General features: G+C 39.6%; 2 protein-coding genes across 2 annotated transcripts in view; both read left to right on the forward strand.

Moving 5' to 3' along the window:
* The window catches only part of LOC139043180 (serine/threonine-protein phosphatase 2A regulatory subunit B'' subunit beta-like), a 55,520-nt gene extending 48,295 nt beyond the window's left edge, over nt 1–7,225 (forward strand). The window contains exon 3 of the mRNA XM_070503472.1: nt 6,379–7,225. The gene's annotated coding sequence lies outside the window, so the exon portion shown is untranslated. The remainder of the gene's footprint in view (nt 1–6,378) is intronic.
* A 4,626-nt stretch (nt 7,226–11,851) lies between these two features.
* Nucleotides 11,852–18,649, forward strand: part of LOC139043178 (centromere-associated protein E-like) — a 34,678-nt gene continuing 27,880 nt past the window's right edge. The window contains exons 1-2 of the mRNA XM_070503461.1: nt 11,852–12,314; nt 16,690–16,766. Coding sequence (XP_070359562.1) covers nt 16,764–16,766 — 3 coding nt within the window. The 5' untranslated portion in view covers nt 11,852–12,314; nt 16,690–16,763. The remainder of the gene's footprint in view (nt 12,315–16,689; nt 16,767–18,649) is intronic.

Consider the following 18,649-nt stretch of genomic DNA (forward strand, 5'->3'; position numbering starts at 1 on the left):
TCAGTGCTTGAGTTCTCTTTCCTTCCCATGCTGAAAATGTAAAATACTGGAGAGATCTGTCTGAACAACGTATCTCTAGTGAGCATTCAGAAATTTCACATGGTTTCCTTTGCTGTGCAGAAGCTTTTTAGTCTGATGTAGTCCCACTTGTTCATTTTTTCTTTAGTTTCCCTTGCCCGGACAGACGTGTGACTTGAAAATATGCTGCTAGGACCGACGTCAAAGATCGTACTGCCTATGTTTTCTTCCAGGAGTTTCATGGTTTCAGGTCTTACATTCAAGCCTTTAATCCATTTTGAGTTGATTTTTGCGCATGGTGTAAGGGAATGATCTTTCATTCTTTTGCATGTGGCTGTCCAGTTTTCCCAACACCATTTATTGAAGAGACTCTCTTTTCTCCATGGTATGCTCTTGGCTCCCTTGTCGAATATTAGCTGTCCATAAATGTGTGGGCTTATTTCTGGGCTCTCGATTCTGTTCCCTTGATGTGTGTGTCTGTTTTTGTGCCAGTACCATGCTGTTTTGGTTACTGTAGCTTTGTAGTATATTTTGAAATCAGGAAGTGTGATACCTCCAGCTTTGTTCTTTTTTCTCAGGTGTTCTTTGGCTATTCAGGGTCTTTTGTTGTTCCATGTAAATTTTAGGATTCTTTGTTCTATTTCTTTGAAAAAGTTTGTTGGAACTTTGATAGGGATTGCATTGAATCTACAGATTGCTTTAAGGAGTATGGACATTTTAATGATGTTGATTCTTCAAATCCAAGAGCATGGAATATCTTTCCATTTCTATGTGTCTTCTTTGGGTTCTTTCATCAATGTTTTATAGTTTTCGGTGTACAGATCTTTCACCTCTTTGGTTAAGTTTATTCCTAGGTATTTTATTCTTTTGATTGCAATTGTAAGTGGGATTGCATTCTTAATTTCTCTTTCTTCTGCTTCATTGTTAGTATGTACAAACGCAACTAATTTTTGTACATTGATTTTGTTTCCTGCGACTTGACTGTATTCCTTTATTGAGAAGATATTTGCAAACCATATACCAGATAAGGGGCTGGTATCCAAAATATACAAAGAACTCATACAGCTCAACAAGAAAACCAACAATCCAATTAAAAAATGGGCAAAAGATCTGAACAGAGATTTCTCTAAAGAAGATACACAGATGGCAAACAGGCATATGAAAATGTTCTCAACATCATTAGTTATCAGGGACATGCAAATCAAAATTACAATGAGGTATCACCTCCCTCTGGTCAGAATGGCTATAATTAACAAGACAGGAAACAACAAATGTTGGAGAGTATGTGGAGAGAAGGGAACCCTTGTACACTGCTGGTGGGAGTGCAAACTGGTGCAGCCACTATGGAAAGCAGTATGGAGTATCCTCAGAAAATTAAGAATAGATCTACCATATGATCCAGCTATTCTGCTGCAGGGTATTTATCCAAAGAACTTGAAAATACAAAAGCATAAAGATGCATGCACCCCTATGTTCATTGCAGCATTATACACAATAGCCAAGACTTGGGAGCAACCTAGGTGCCCATCAAGGGATGAATGGATAAACAAGATGTGGTATTTATACACAATGGAATACTACTCAGCCATAAGAAATGATGAAACATGGCCATTTCTGACAACATGGATGGTCCTTGAGGGTATTCTGCTGAGTGAAATTAGTCAGAGCGAGAAAGTCAAATACCGTATGACCTCACTCATAAGTAGAAGATAAAAGCAATGACAAACAAACACATAGCAATGGAGATTGGATTGGTGGTTGCCATAGGGAAAGGAGGGGAGGGCAAAAGGGGTGATTAGGCTGACATGTGAGGGGATGGACTATAATTAATTTTGGGGTGGTGAACAGGATGTAATCTACACAGAATTCGAAATATATTATGATGTACATCCAAAAGCTATATAATGTTATAATCCAATGTTACTGCAATTAAAATATAAATAAATAAATAAATTTCAGAGTGTATATATATATATATTTTTTTTTTAGGCAGATTAGCCCTGAGCCAATCCCCCTCTTTTTGCTGAGGAAGACTGGCCCTAAGCTAACATTCATGCCCATCTTCCTCTACTTTATATGTGGGATGCCTCCCGCAGCATGGCTTGCCAAGTGGTGCCTTGTCTGGACCCGGGATCCGAACAGGTGAACCCTGGGCCGCTGAAGTGGAGGGTGCAAACTTAACCACTGTGCCACTGGGTATATTTTAAGAGACATTGCTGTTATGTAGCCATTAGAGAGTGGCATAATTCTGAGGGGAATCACAGCAATTTGTGGTCAGAATACAGAGTAGTATACAGAATACATTATAGTAATAAAAAATATATCAATAAGTTCAAAGTTTTGAATAAATTGCTTGCATGTAACTTTATCCTTATACTTTCTACACATCACCAGGTTCAAGGCATTTTACAGCTAGTGGGTTATAATATTTGCAATAAGTCAGTTTTTTCTTTATATGATAAATACACAAGCAGAGAGTTATATGTTCAATTTAACTATAAAGACATGTGATGTTACTATCTGCCTGATCTTAAATCCTCCTTTTGGAAGATAAATATTTTTTTATTTAATAGAAACATTAGTTCATCTACTTTGTTAGCCCCATCAGCATCTGTATTATCACTTTTCCTTTTGGAAATCGAATGGCTTGAGCCCTTCTCTAAAGGAACCACTTAGCATTGTGCAGACTCACCATGTGGTGCACCTGAAAGCCCAAAACCCATCATCATACAGACTTGTATTGGGCATGTCCAAAAATTTAGACAGACAGCTATCTTGTAGGTAGCAACAGGAAATAAAAGAGCTGCAAGACAGTCATAGTAAAAGGATGCTGGAAACGTTCTAGATCTTGATCTGGGTGATGGTTACACAGGTATATACATATGTAAAAATTCATCAAGATATACATTTAAGATTTGTGCATTTTACTATATGTCTATTATTCCACAATAAAAAACAATTTGTGAATATAAATGAGAACCAATTTATATAAGCCTCTAAACTTTGCCCAATTATTGAATATAGCAACAGAAATTTTCAGAGGAGTACTAAGTATTAGAAATTTCCCTAAACGGTATGAAACTATTTTATGGTAGTTATTTTAGTTTCCTGCAATAAATTTAAAACATTCTAAAATTTTCAACTTAAGTTAAAACTGTACCATCAACCGCACAACAGTACAATGGATGGATAATCATGGGTATGATCACATTTTGGAACACTGTGCAGCAATGACAAGTAAGGAAGCACAGCGGCACTCATAAACATGGATAAACCTCACAAGTGCAAGGTTGGGTGAAAGAAACAAGTCACAAAGAAACTATCAAAGGTAGTCAAAAGGAGCTATATCGTTATGCATGCTTATACAGGTGGCAAACCTAAAGAGATGCCAGAGAATGATGAAAAAAGCCAGTCGTTACCCCTCAAGGGAGGGAGGAGGATGCTGATATAGGAAAGAACCACAGATGGCGCTAAGGTACTGGCATCGTTCTGCTATGTTTCTTCACCTGGGGGGTGGTTACACACGGGTTTACTTTAGGATTGCTCTTTAAGTATAAAAGAGCCATACTAACAAGTAAAAATCCAATAATCAGCTATTTCATGGTCCAGAAAGCCCAGGGGTTTACCCTTTGGGAAACTGAAAGTAGTTGCAGGTAGCCGGCATTATGTGTAGAGTTGCCAGATTTAGCAAATAAAAATAAGAAATTACAGCAAATAAAAACACTGGATGCTCAGTTACATGTGAACTCTGATAAACAATGAATAATCTTTTAGATAAGCATACCCCATGTAATATCTGGTCCCATGCAATATCTGGGACATACACGTACTGAAAAATAATGCGCTGTTTATCTGAAATTCACACATTACTGAGCATCCTGTATTTTATCTGGCAACCGTAAATATGTGGCAAGCTGCACAGGCAGAAGCAGTTCTCGGTGGCCCGGTGAGGGGAGTACTCAAAGGAGGGCCAAGGAAAGGGAAGAGAAAGAAGAAGAAAAGTCTTAAATTAGCCTGACCCTAAGCTATTTGAACAATAGAGTAAGTGAATTAGCTGAGTTCATCCATTATTGCAATAGTTCAGGAGTAATGAATTCACACAATGTATCAAATAATTTCTATCAACAAAAAGCAGTATCAGCAAATGTTTAAAAGAGCCATCAGTGTTTCTCCTAAAAATTATGTCTCTCTCACTACATCAGCCTCTCTTCTGATCACTTGGGATGAAAATATTGTGAAAGATAGCCTTGAGGATGCTCATTCTGTGACTAAGTTTTCTTAATCTGTAGACAGTGATTAGGAGTCAGGTTGCAATGTAGGTTGTTTCATTTTGTTTTTATTCTACAAATATTATCTGACCACCTATCATGTTCCAGGAACCCGTCTTAGACCCAAAGGACAGATAATGAGTGACACAAACATAGTCCCTTCCTGTGGAGCTCAGAGTCTAGGCCCTAGTGGACTATAAAATAGATAGATAGATAGATAGAAAGATAGATAGATAGATAGATAGACAGACAGATAATTACATGCCCTTGGGAAAACATTATCTAGCAATAGTGGATATTTGCTCTTTGCTGCCCAGCATCCCTCTTTCTTTTGGGAAACCATCCAGACTCCATTTTATGTTAATTTGTTTGCCTGGAATTGATCCACAAGCCCGTTGCCACGATTGATGATGTTTGATTCAAAGATTGGTATACAATCCAATTAGAACTGATGAACCCTTGAGAGCCAGTAAGTAGAGGCTTCTGGAAAAGGGAAGCATTCCCCCCTGCCTTTGGTAATGGATAGGGGAGCTATCCAGATGATCAGGGCCATCAGGTACACACCCCTAGAGGACACCATTCACATACGCAAAAGATGAAGTCATGACCCAGGAAAAGCATCCTGGTGACATTGCAGAGCCGTGATTCAAGATGAACTGAAACTCCCCCCAGATTTTTCAGTTACATTAAGCCAACAAATCCACCCACTTCTTAGAGCAGGTTGAGTTTCCGTTTTCCGTCATTTGCAGCATAGAGTCCTAACTGATGCAATAAAAGTCTAAGAGGAAAGAAAAGGTTTCTTGCCTGTTCCCAACCTCCAGTTTCATGCCCCGGAGGTAATCACTGTGATGCTGCGTTCAGACATTTGGGTGCACACGTATGTATAACGCATGCCTTTCATGCAAATCGAATTGTATTGTATACATGGTTCCACCACTTGCTCATTCTAAACTTATGTTGTATTGTGGAGATCTTCATTTGTTGATACAGACTATTCGGCAATTGGATGTATCATCATCAATTTGATCTGTCTTCCACTGGTGAAAATTTATTTTCTCTTCAATTTTTTACTATGATAAACAATACCTTTATACATATATCTGTGTGCATTCATGCAATTATATCCAAAGGGAAAAAACCCTAGAAATGGAATTGGTCTTTCAAAGGGAATGTAAAAAATGTTGCCTTCCAGAATGATTATACCAATACAGTCTTCTCAAAAACACATGAGAATGTTTCTTCTCCACCATTAGTAACACTGTGTTTTGCCAAATATAAGAAATTTTGCCAATATGATAGTGAAAAGCAGTATTGTTTTCTCAATTTGCATTTGTTTGATGAGTGTATACACACACATAGACACACATGGAGAGAGATTCATATATATTTAGGCTATATATTTTATAAATTCATTAGCTATTTTTCTATAAATTCCCCATTCATATCCTCCACAGATTTTTCTCTTGGGTCATTTATCTTGTCCTTATTGATTTGTCTTTACATATCAGGAAAATAGACCCTTTTCTCATACATGTTCCTTTTTTTTTAAGTATGCTTTTCCTTTTTTTTTGGTGAGCAAGAGTGGCCCTAAGCTAACACCTGTTACCAATTTTCCTGTATTTTTTTTCTCCCCAAAGCCCCAGTTCGTAATTGTATATCCTAGTTCCAAGTCATTCTAGTTCTTCTATGTGGGATGCTACCGCAGCATGGCCTGGTGGGCAGTGTGTAGGTCCACACCCAGGATCCGAACCAGCAAACCCCAGGCTGCCAAAGATGAGCACATGAACTTAACCTCTCGGCCACAGGGCCCACACCCATACATGTTCTGAATATATTTTTCCAAGTTTGTTGTTCACCCTTCAGCATTGCTTTGTTTCTTTATCATTTTTTTAAGTATAACATTTCAAGTGTACAGAAAGCAGGAGAGAATTATATAATAGCACCTATATGTCCACCATCCAGTTTTAAAATGTTACCGTGATTTTGCAATATTTGCTTCACCTTTGTTTTTTAAAGAATAAAATGTTACAGGTACAGCTGAAGCTTCTCTTCCACTCTCACTGATGCCGTTCTTCTCCACGTCTCCCCACAGGTGACCACCACCTCGAAGGTGACGTGCATCATTTGTGGAGACCCTTTGTACACCTGAAAACCCCCTCACATGCACCAAAGGTTTAAATATTTTCCTGTGTCTTTTAGAAGAAAAAAAGACAGCAATAATGAATTGTCTGTGGACAGTTGTTCTCAAGTAAGCCTTCCCGGGATCTGCAAGCATCTTTCCAAGAGAGACCAGGTTCACATCGTTGCAACAGTGAGGCTCGCAAAGTTCCCGTGAGAAGCTGTTCACAAACTGTGCCACCTTCTGACTGATGTTGCTAATAAAGAACAGAGAAGAATCTGCCCGTCAAACTTGCCTCAAAGGAGGTCGTTGAGTTGTGATTGGATATATTATATATTATACAATAATTTATTTTGACCCTAGGAGAGGTTCATTTGAAAAGGGCCATAATACCTCTTTCTGCCCACTTTGGAGCAGATTTTAGCTGGGGTCAAAGCTCTAACGTCTGCCTCTATGAAAGGTTGCAGGCAGGGGGCCTGGGGCGTTCCTATCTGCTCGGGCACATGAAAAATGAAGACATTTCCTGAGGAGGCTGATGGAACCAATGTGCTCATGTCTGAACGTTTTTGCAGAAAGAATTAAAGGACGGTAAAAGAAACTTCTGAATACTCTCTAGTCTTTGGATATTCTGAAACTTCTACCTCATTGCTTATTTTTAAAAGAACCCAAATTGGGCTTGGCCTAAACAAGGGAGTCACCTGTGATTTTGACAACACCTTAAACAATACACTCCCATGGTTTTATACTTTTTCACAGATCTGTTTCTTTAAAAAATGTATATATATAATTTTTTAAAATTATAAAGTTTCTATAAATTGCACCAGACTGTGCATATCATTCTGCAATTCAGCATGGTTATTCACTATGACTTCAAAATTTATCCATGTGGATGCATATAGATTGAGATTATTCCTTTTAACTACCGAATAGTAGTCCCTTTTATGAATATATTTTTCTATTTTAAAATTAATAAACATTTAGATTATTCCTTTTTCCTTTAGTAAAAACAATGCTGCATTGACATATCTCCTTGTGCACGTGTCCAAGGATTTCCCTAGTGTGTCTGTCTACAAGGGAGGCTGTTGGTTTGTGAGTCCTGCACCCTCCTTACTGGCTATTGTAAAGTGTTCTTCAGCGTGGTTGTCTCCTAGAGTTCATACTTTTCCCTAGTAGTAAGTGAGGATTCCTCTTACCCACATCCTTTCTGTCTCTTGTGTGTATCCTCTGTGTTTGGGAGTTGTATGATTTTGATAGTAGTATAATTTATCAAACTATTGCCTTATGGCTCCTGGCCCGTGTGTGTGTGTGTGTGTGTGTGTGTGTGTGTGTGTGTGTGGTGTAGGGTGGTGTGCGTGTGTTTTGTCATGTTTAGAGGTTTTTGGTCACGTTTAGTTTTGGCAGTAAATGGTTACTGCAGCTTAACTTGCAAATATAGTTTTCAGGTTGTTCATTTTGTTTCACAACGATGACATTAAAAGAGAATAGTACTAATAGTCCAGAAATCTGGTAATCCTGCAGCAGGATTCTATCCAGACTGTGCAACACTTTGCCTGCCAGATATTAAGGGAGGCTAACGGTGAGGTTAAATTAAATTCAGAAACCTTCAATTGGGAAACCATGCTAAACACTGTATGTAGTAGCCAGACGTCTTCGTTGAAAGGCTTCTGCTCACTGCCCAGAGCCGGGTTGTCTAATGCAGCATTGATAACTGTATCAGGTCGAGGGCGAAGATTGATCTGGAGGGTTCAGTACTGATGCTCCTTTCTCCCTATCTTCCTTGTCCTACATCTTTTGAATAATGTTCACTTTCTCCTCATTATCAGGTCAAAGTTTCAGGAAAGTCCTAGATGTAACAAAGTTCAGGCTAAAAATTTTTGAAATGTTAAGCTTATGCAAGACATTAAACTTTGTCACGCCATCCCAGCCAAAAATAAACTAAAACTCCAAACCTGTCGCATAACCAGACGTGACATCTGCAGAGCCGGCCTGTAGAAATAAGCAATAAACTACACAGTGAACAAGGAACATAGCAGGTGTGGTCAATCAGGAAGAGCTTTTTGACACAAAATGATGATATTTTTACTTCTGGAACAATCAGAGGTATGTTCTTATTTTATGTGTTCAATCTTTTTTGTAAAACATATTATTTAATAACAGTATAAGATCTAATAATGGTTTATTGCACTATCTGTGGGGGTGAGGGTAGGGCTTACTTTCTTTCACCATCTAAATGTCCCTAAAAGAATCTTTACCTCAACACGTGCATTCCTCCAAATTATGTGTGAAATTTCCTTTGAAGAGAACTCAAATACTTCAGAAAAGTTTGGATCCTACATAAGCAAAGTCATTTTGATTTTCAATTTTCATGATCTTTAGAAGGCGGTAATGTCTTTAAACCCTTTTGGCTAGAGGTGGATTTTTTAATAACGTGAAGAAAACAAGTCTTGACTCAAAGCACGTGGAAAGACATCCGTAGTTTTCAAAGCCTTCTTAGACCATTAGGGTAAAGTCTTCGTAATCCTATTCTCTCCTAAGCAAACTCTAAGGCACTCATGGTTACAATTTGTGTGGCACATCTCATTTCTGTATGACATTTTGGTTACTTAATTATTGGAACTCACCATTCCATAAATCTGCGCTTGCCATTTGCCTTCTGACTCCAATTCCTGCCTCGTGCCTTCCTGCAACACCAGCTCTCAGGTGAGATGGGTCAGCTCAGACCTGAGGAGGGAGTGACGGCTGCTTGAGATGATGGAGATGTTGGATTCAGAGCAGCTGCTTGGGAAGCAGGCAATTGTTCTGAGCAAGAAGGCTCAGTGCTTCAAGGCCGTTACTCTCAGCCCAGGAATAAAATTCTACGGGACACAGTTTAATTGCTTCAAGATTCAATTCATAACCCTTTTTCCTGCATCCTGTCATTATTAGGCCATTATTTTTTTGTCCCTTTTATTACATTCCAACAGATCCAGGCAAATATTTGCAAATATTTTTAGAGATGAAGCTACATGTGACTCTTCACTCAAGTGCTGAGTGACTACTATCATAGGCTACAACCAGTAAGCAGTGAAGCCTAGACAAAGGTCCGGATACGAAGGGTAATAATTAGTATATTCATCTCTCTTGTTTGTAGTTCCCACAGATACTAAGTGGTTAATTTATTAGCTTAAGAAAGATACTTCACTGTATCATAATTGTCAAGGAGTGAAAATATTGCCTAAAAGCATTGGCCGAGCTGTGCCTCTGCTGTGAAATCTTTTATGTAGGAAACGTTAACGTGTCATCATATGCCGATAGGAACCAAGGCCTTTGAGGAAGGTATAAGAAATTAAAGACCAAAATCATTTAATTTGAGAATAGATGCATTAACAAGATCAAATACAAGTTACTTGTCTTTTGTTTCAGATACTACCCTGAGAAAATTTTCCTCGGCACATATTGACTATATTTTGAAGGAAAAGGAGCATAATATAACCTTTGAGTCCTGAGAAGAGCAATTGCAATCAATGGACTTAATGTCTTAAATGGCTTTTATTATCATCATTGGTGGTATATAGAAAAAGGTTAATAAAGCCTCTTTCACAGCTGGAACTTACAAATTAATCCTGTTCAGCAGCATTCTCTCTCTGTGCTCACTAATCAGCTCATGCAGCTGGTGGCTGACGGTCATCTCTTCCTAATTAGAGGAGCACGTGCTGCAGAGCCATCATTCTGAATGAGAGCCATGGTGTTTACTCTGTTTCCCTCACCCTTCCTGCTTCATTCACCGTTAAGCAACCCGTGACAATGACACAGGTTGTCACACAGAGTATGAGGAGATGGAATCACAACATTTGGAGGTAGATTGCTTGGATTTGAGTCTAGGCCTTCAACTAGCTGTGTGACCTCAGGCACGTTACCTAATCTCTCTGAGCCTCGGATTCTCCATCTGTAAACAGTCGTTCCAGTTGCTTCCTAAGTTCTGATGATTAAATGAGATAATACATGGAAAAGCACTACGCAAATATCTTTTTACATTTTTAATTGTTGAAAATTTCAAACCTATTCTAAGGTTGAGAGAAGACAGTTGTACCCTCATGTGCCCATCACCCAGCTTCAACAATCATCCATTCACGGTCAGTGATGTTCATCTATACTCCAACCAGTACTCTCTCTTGCCCCCAAAGGAATCTTATACAGCAAGTTCCAGATGTCATATCATCCCCATGCTTACATATTTTAGTGTGTATCTCTAAAAGGTAAAGTCTCTTTTTTAAAAGCCTAACTATAAAGCCATTATGCTACTTAAAAATTTTAACACATACCTAGTCAGTGGCCATTTCCCAGTTGTCTCATAAAATCTTTTTAGAATTATTTTGTTTGACTCAGGATTTAAATAAGGTCTACACATAGCATTTGACTGACCTGTCTCTTTAGTCTGATCTATAACTGCACTGTTCAACATGGCAGCTACTAGCCACATGTATCCATTTAAATTTAAACACAAATTAATTCAAATTAAATAAAATTAAAAATTCAGTTCCTCCATTGCAACAGCCACATTTCAAGTGCCAAATAGTCGCATGGATAGTGCAGATACGGAACATTTCCACGATTGCACAAAGTGTTATAGGACAGTGCTGATCTACAAGTCTCTCTTCCCTCTCTGTTTCATCCATTTTGATTGTCAAAAAAAACCCAAGTCATTTATGTCATGGAATTTCCCACATTCTGGAGTTTTCTGATTGAATCCCCATGGTGCCATTTAACATGTTCCTTGGCCCTCTGTATATAATTGATGGTTACAGCTAGAGGCTGAAAAGCTGTTTGTCTGTTTCATGAGCTCAAGTCCTACCATGTGACCTTAAGCAGGTAACTTGACCCCTCTAAACGTCCATTCCCTCACATATAAAACAGGAATAGTAACAGTACCTACACCATTGGGTTGTTATGAATGTTAAAGGAGATAATCTGAAGTGCTTGGCCTGGTGCATGGCTCATGGCATGGATTAAGTATACATTAGTTATTATTTGCATTATTATACTTGTTATTAGGCACTGACTCTCAAATCTTAGTCCATGCATTGGCTGTGTCAAAATCCTCCACAGACATAAACAAAAGCTTTCCAGAGATTCTAATTCAGCGGGCTGTAATGCAGTCTCATTATATTTGTTAAAATAAATCTATCAAATCTTTGTCTAGGATTTACTTTTATTAATTGATTTGCATTCAAGTGATTAGGATGATTACAATAATTATCCAGTGAACTCTTAGAATTTTACTAAGATTCCTCTCTTTGGGTATGCTTGGAAAATCTGTCCCTAAATCAATATTGCAAAGTATATACAAAATATTCACCACAGCACCTTTACAATTAAATATTCATTCCATTTTTATTATTATAGCTTAGCCTAGAGAATTAAGTAAACATGTGTTACTTCACTCCTACACACCGTTTAAACGCAGCTAACAGGCTTTCTGAATAAACCAGCCCGCCCCCGGCGGTATCAGGAGTTAGGTTCCGCATATGCTGTCGCCAGGCTGCAGCCGCCTGAGGGGACTCGCCCGGGGCCCCGCCCTCAGAGCTCACACCCGCCGTGCGCTCGCGCCCCAGGGGCCGCCCCCCGACACTCCAGTGCGACTCTGCGTGCACAGGCCAGAGGCTCAGAACCAGCGCCGGGCTGCCCTGCTCGGCCTCCTGGGCGCAGCGGCGTTTGCCCGTGCACGTGCCCTCGCATCGCGCGCTCCGGGGCCGGGCTCCGGGCGGTTCTCGCCGCTGCAGTTCCACCGGGACTTCCGCGCTTCGGCGGCCTGTCTGACGAGCCGCCGCGCCCAGAGAGGTTCAGGTTGGAGCGACACTTGCCAGAGGGCAGCGGTCACGCCAGATCTTCGGCTTCCATTCCGTTTTCGCGCGCTTCTCCCTCTTTGCAAGGTGAGTGGAGCTCGTTTGTGGATGTGTTAGCACAGGATGCGGGAATCCTGTGAAGCGAGTCAATTCGGAGCCCGACGTGAACCAGGTGGGGTGGCAGCGGGAGCGCTCACAGGGTGGAGGCCCGTAGTAAGGACGCCAGTCCTCAGGGGACTCTCGGGCATGAACGGCAGAGGACGGTGTGTGTCTGTGGGGACAGACGGGCAGCGTGTGGCGGGGTGTGTGTGAGAGACGCGAGTGAGCGGTGGGATGCGCCTCCGTGCCGTGGGTGTGGCTGCGAGGCTGTGACAGGTGAGTGGCTGTGCTGGGGTGACGGGGATTTGGTTGCGTGTCCTTCATCTGTGCGGGTGTGATGGCTGTGGCTTTGTGGCGTCACTGTCTGGTGGCTCTGGGCTCCCTGGCGCTTCCTCCTCTTCTCTCCTCACAGCCACTTGGCTGCAAGAGGAAAGTAGGATATTGAGCCCTAAAGGAAGATTTCCAGCCAGGGGGCACCGAGGTTAGTTTGGGAAAGCCTGGAAAGTTCTCTACTTGGGAGCTCTGAGGGGCAGCTACTGTCTCAGAGCCTCGGGGTTCCCAGAGCTCGGACCCCAGGAACGTGCTGTAAACCTATACCCGTAGTCCAGGCTCTGTCGTCTTTTCCATCTGTTTATGTGTATGAGCAGGGCGGGTGTGGACCTGGAGAGTGTCGTGTAAGGGAGTCATTCTGTGCCCCAAGAACAGCCTGGTGCCTGGTGACTTCCTCCTCAGTCCTGCCATCCCCCAAAGAAGAACCTTGGGGAGGGGAAAGAATTGTTTTCATGCAAAAATCAACATTGAGGATAGTTGTTTCTTTCTTTCATAAATTCACTGATTTTAAATTATTGATATAAGAAAAATTTAACAAAACTTTGCAATAATATCTGATTTTTAATTGTCTTCCCAAAAAGATTTCCAAATACTGATTGAAATACAAGAAAATAAGGAATCGTTTTATTTACCCACATGCCTTTTGTTGCTGCTTCAGGGCATTGAGAGTCTTACTGATGTTCTCACTTTATGAGACGCTTGATCACATCAGCTTCTTTGCGCAGGTTGTGATTCACAAATGTCTCTTTGTTTCTGCTGCATTTCGGCGGGAGGGAAATTTCCTCCTCCTCTTTTCTAGAAACTCTTGATGTATGAATTAAAAATGCATTCTCAAGCAAAAGATCTAATTTTGCCCATTATTTTTGTGAGCATTATCAGAGCAGGGCTGATAAGCACAATTTTACTCTAGGAAGGAGAATCGTTTCTTTTATAATACCCAATTAGGGGACATGCAATGTTCTTCAATAAAAATAGCTAACATATTTATATTTATATGGGATTACAACATATTACTAAGTTTTAATGTAGATCATATTTCTCCAACATATTCATGCTAAGTAAGTGATCTTCGTACTCTTGCCTTTACTGATGAAAAACCCAAGACACTAAAATGTCATGAACTCTAAGAGCAGTTACATTTAGAAAATCTGAGAACAGAATCTATGTCTTAAGTTTCAACTGGATACCATTCCCCGGTTATGAGTGTGTACTTTACACTGGGACCAGTATCATCCTGATTAATAATCCTGTACATGCCATCACACAGCAGAACCAAATTAGTTAACCTGTTCCCTGTTAGATTTTTGTGTTTCTAGTTTTTGGCTGTCAAAAACTCTGTATTGAAGATACTCGTACATGCATTTCTTTATCTCAATATTTTCTTAAGAAATGTCTAGAACTAGAATTTGGGGTAAAATAATCAGATTTTTAGTAAATGCTTATCATATGCCAGACCATGCCATCTTAGTATTTGGGGTGATAAAAAGACTCAAATGACACTGTTGATACTCTTATGTTCCTTCTGGTAGGTAAAGTAAACCCTGAATAGGAATAGATGCATTGAAGGCCACTAGGGAGATTCAGATAATGTGACTTGGTGTTTGATAAGGCAGTGATGTCATTCTGACTGCAGCCACCACTGTCGGGTTGCGATCAAACTATGATGACCTATGAGAGCACCATGATGGTAAGGAATTTATGTTGTAAATTTTTACCTTACTTTTTCAGTTGAGATATATACATGATCATAAAATTCCCCCCCCTTTTTTTTTTTTTGGTGAGGTAGTTTGGCCCTGTGCTAACACCTGTGGCTAATCTTCCTCTTTTTGCTTGAGGAAGAGTGGCCCCGAGCTAACATCTGTGCCCGTCTTCCTCTGTTGTGTATGTGGGGTGCCACCACAGCATGGCATGATGAGTGGTGTAGGTCCATGCCTGGGACCCAAACCTGTGAACCCGGGCCACCAAAGCAAAATGTGCTGAACTTGACCACTACGCCACTGGGCCAGCCCCAAATTCACCTTGTAAAAATGTACTCAAAAGAAAACTTTTTACTATATTCACAAGGTTGTACAAATCAGTACCACTATCTAATTCCAAAATATTTGATCACCTTAGTAAGAAACCCTGTCCTTGTCAGCTGTCACTTCCTATCCCTCGTCCTCCCATACTCTGGAAACCACTAACACGTCGTCTGTCTCCATGGATTTGCTGAGTCTTGAAATTCAGTCTACATGGAATCATGCAGTATGTGTCCTTTTATGTCTAGCTCCTTTCACTTAGCCTGAGGTTTTCAAAGTTCGTCCATGTGGTAGATAAGCACATCATTCTTTTACTTTATTTTGGAAAGTATACACGGCATTACATTTGCTATTTTAACCACTTTTCAGTGTACAGTTCTGTGACAGTAAGTACATTCACACTGTTGTACAACCATCAGCACCACCCACTTCCAGGACTTTTTCATCTTCGACTGAAACTCTGTCCCATTAAACACTAACTCCCCATTCCCCTCTCCTCCCAGTCCTGGCAACCACTGTTCTCCTTTCTGTGTCTATGAATTTGACTTCTCTAGGACCCTCATAGTAGAGCAATCGTGCAAAATTTATACTTTTGTGACTAGCTCATTTTACTTAGTGCAGTGTCCTCAAGGTCATCCATGAGGAGTCGGTATCAAAATAGCCTTATTTTTCTGGCTGCGTAATATTCCCTTATATCCATAAATGGCATTTTCTTCATCCATCTGTTGATGGACATTTGTATTGCTTCCACTTTTTGGCTGTGACAAATGTGAACATTTGTGTACTAGTTTTTGTGTGAATGCATATTTCCATTCTCTTCAGTATATACCTAAGGGCAGAAGTGCTGGGTCACATGGTAACTCCTACTTTACATTTTTTATTCTGATGATGATGGTTGCTGAGTGAGACTGATGGGATAAGATAATTGAGCAGCTTTCTGGAGGACGTGGCTAACAGGATGGGAACGGGTTCCATGAAGAGAACTTGCAAAAGGATGTAGCCCCGAGACCAGCAACAATACATATTAGCTATACTCAGGGACTTCAGCCATCTGTCTAGACAGTAATCCAGCAATGAGCATGCCTAGAAACCTGAGAGGAGATTGTGTCACTGGTAACTGAAGGAAACAAAAACCATTTAATAAAACAACCCAAATTTAGTACATTTCCCCAAGACCAACTAAACTCTGTTTAGAAGAATGAACTGTCCACATTTTGGAAAACAGCTTCCACTTAACACACAACAAATCTTCACATGCATAGATATTTTAACAAATGAACATTCAATCAGCAAGTTAAGATATACTCAACAAACAAAATCCCCCATCAGGGGCAAAAGATAAGCACTGTCAACATGTAAATGTAAAACTTTCTAGATTTTTTCTGTCTATTGAAGTCTGATGATTTTTCAGTCGTTTGATATTGAGATACACATATGTTCTTCAAATGGTATCATATTGTACCTATAGTTTTATAACCTGATTTTTCTACTGACAGTGTTTCCGGAATGCTTTCCATGTTCACGATATTTTTCCTGACTTCACGTTTATTACGTGGATATGTTGTAATGTGTTTAATCACAGTCAGTTTTTCTGGAATTGGAATACTGAATATTTCCTGACCAGTTCTATGTCTTTTCTAACCTCTTCAACCTCACCTGACCCCAAGGCCATGAGGTTAGGTGTGCCTGGATGGCGTGGCTCCTTTTCAGTCCTGGAAGGTGTGAATGGAGGGAGGAGGACCTGTTCAGGGCTGGGCTGAGCAGCCTAGTCTCAGGTGCAGAGCAGCTTCCCCAAAGTGGAGGTCTGGCCAGAAAACTGTCTGCTGAAGTGTTTGGGTTTCCTGGGCATTAGGGGAAGAGTTTGGGTTTATCTACAGTCCTTCTAATTTTTTCATATTGTTATGTTTGTACAGTTAGAGGTATTATGCAAAATGGAATGGAGGAGCCAAATGTTACTTCCTCTCATGGTAACCCTAAATTATGCTTGCTCTCATGGTCTCTTTTTCCTTTCCCAGCTCTGGATTCTCTTTGTTCTTTCCCAGTAGAGGAATCCCAAGGAGGACTGATCCGTTTTGGCAGGTGCACAACCATGGTATGTGTAAGTTAGTGTTTCCTTCTCATTGAAATAGTGGGACGTAAATGTTTTCATTAATTGTTCTGAAGCTTCCTACCCAAAAGAACCCCATGTTATTATGTGCTTCCCAGTTCCTCCCATTCCAGTGAACTGAACAATGGTTCCAAATAACCTAGTCCTCCTTATGTGGCCGAGTCTCTTCTAGCCAGTGTTTATGTATTCACTGACCAGATTATTCTCTCCTATATGTTCAACTTAGTAATATTAAGAGCTATAATGGAGGAATGAAGAAATTAAGTCCTGTCAAGAAATGATTTGAGCTTCCCGTGTCAGGACTGTAGTTGCATGAGAGATGGAGATCCCATTTGGCCAAGCAGGGAAAGACTCTGACATTCTCACAGACGTGAGTTTTCTAGATACACGTGATAAAGCCCAGCAATGAACGATCTCTGGAGGCTGAGATCCAATGCTCTGTGAGGTTTTTGGAATTGAATAGCAATATGATTTAAGACTTGAAAATATATGGATCATGGTCCTTGGTAAGGGATTCCTGAATGATAAATATGACTATTTTATTGCTGACTAGGATGCGATGAATTTTAATGACTTTGATATAATTCTGGATCATCCTACATTAGTATCCTCTAACTCATGAACCACAGAAGTACTAAGTCGGATTGCTAGTGGCCATAAGAGAGAGTAAAATCATGTCTTAAATTAACAGAGAGCAAGAGCAGAAAAGACCTTAGATATGTTGTCCAACTTAATGTATAAAATCATAATCATCTAAACATGATTAATTCTATTATACCATAAGTTAGAGTGCTATGCAGCCATTCAAAATATTTGTCAAAATAATGAAACTACATATGATAGAATTTAACAAAGAATTTGAGTATTTAAGATATTCTTTTGTTTCTTTTTAAATGCTGTTTTTCTATCTGTTATGACAAACTCTAAGTTTCAATTGGAGAATTTTATCCTTTTACATTTAATGTAATTATTGACAGTTAGATTTAGGTCATCCGTTTTACTATATGTTTTCTTTTTTTCCGTTTGGCTTTTGTTCCCCTTTCTCTTTTTTTCTTCTTTGGGGTTAATAATATTTATTTAAAATTCCATTTTAACTTGCTTTTTCTATATGTGCCTATTTTTAGTGGTCAGTGTCTGTATTTAAATATATATATATGTATATATATATGTATTTATATATATATAATTATTTTATTGGGTCATATTGGCTTTCAACCTTGTATACATTTCAAGTGTCTATCATTATATTTCAGTTTCTCTTTAGACTGCATTGTGTTCATCACCAATAATTCAGTTTTTATCCATCACCATACATATGTGGCTTTACCATTTCATCCTCCCTCATCCCTTTTTCCTCTGGTAACCACTAATCTATTCTCATTTATGTGTTTGCTTATATTCCACATAGGAGTGAAATCATACAGTATTTCTTTCTCTGTCTGACTTATTTTGCTCAAGATCCATCCATGTTGTCTCACATGGGAGGAGTTTGTCTGTTTTTATGGGTGATTAGTATTCCATTGTATATATATACAACACCTTGTTATCCATTTGTCTCTTGATGGGCACCTAGGTTGCTTCCACATCTTGCCTATTGTGAATAATGCTGTGGTGAGCATACGGGTGCATATATCTTTTTGAATTAGTGATTTCATGTTCTTTTGATAAATACCCAGTAGCAGAATGGCTGGATCATACAGTATTTCCGTTTTTAAGTTTTTGAGAAATTTGCATACTGTTTTCCATAGTGGTCACACCGGTTTGCATTCCCACCACCAGTTTATGAGCATTCCCTTTACTCCACATCCTCTCCAACGTTTGTTATTTTTTGTCTTGGTAATTATAGCCATTTGACTGGTCTGAGGTGA

This window comes from Equus asinus, unplaced genomic scaffold (assembly GCF_041296235.1).
Source record: "Equus asinus isolate D_3611 breed Donkey unplaced genomic scaffold, EquAss-T2T_v2 contig_193, whole genome shotgun sequence".
NCBI classification, from domain to species: Eukaryota; Metazoa; Chordata; class Mammalia; order Perissodactyla; family Equidae; genus Equus; species Equus asinus.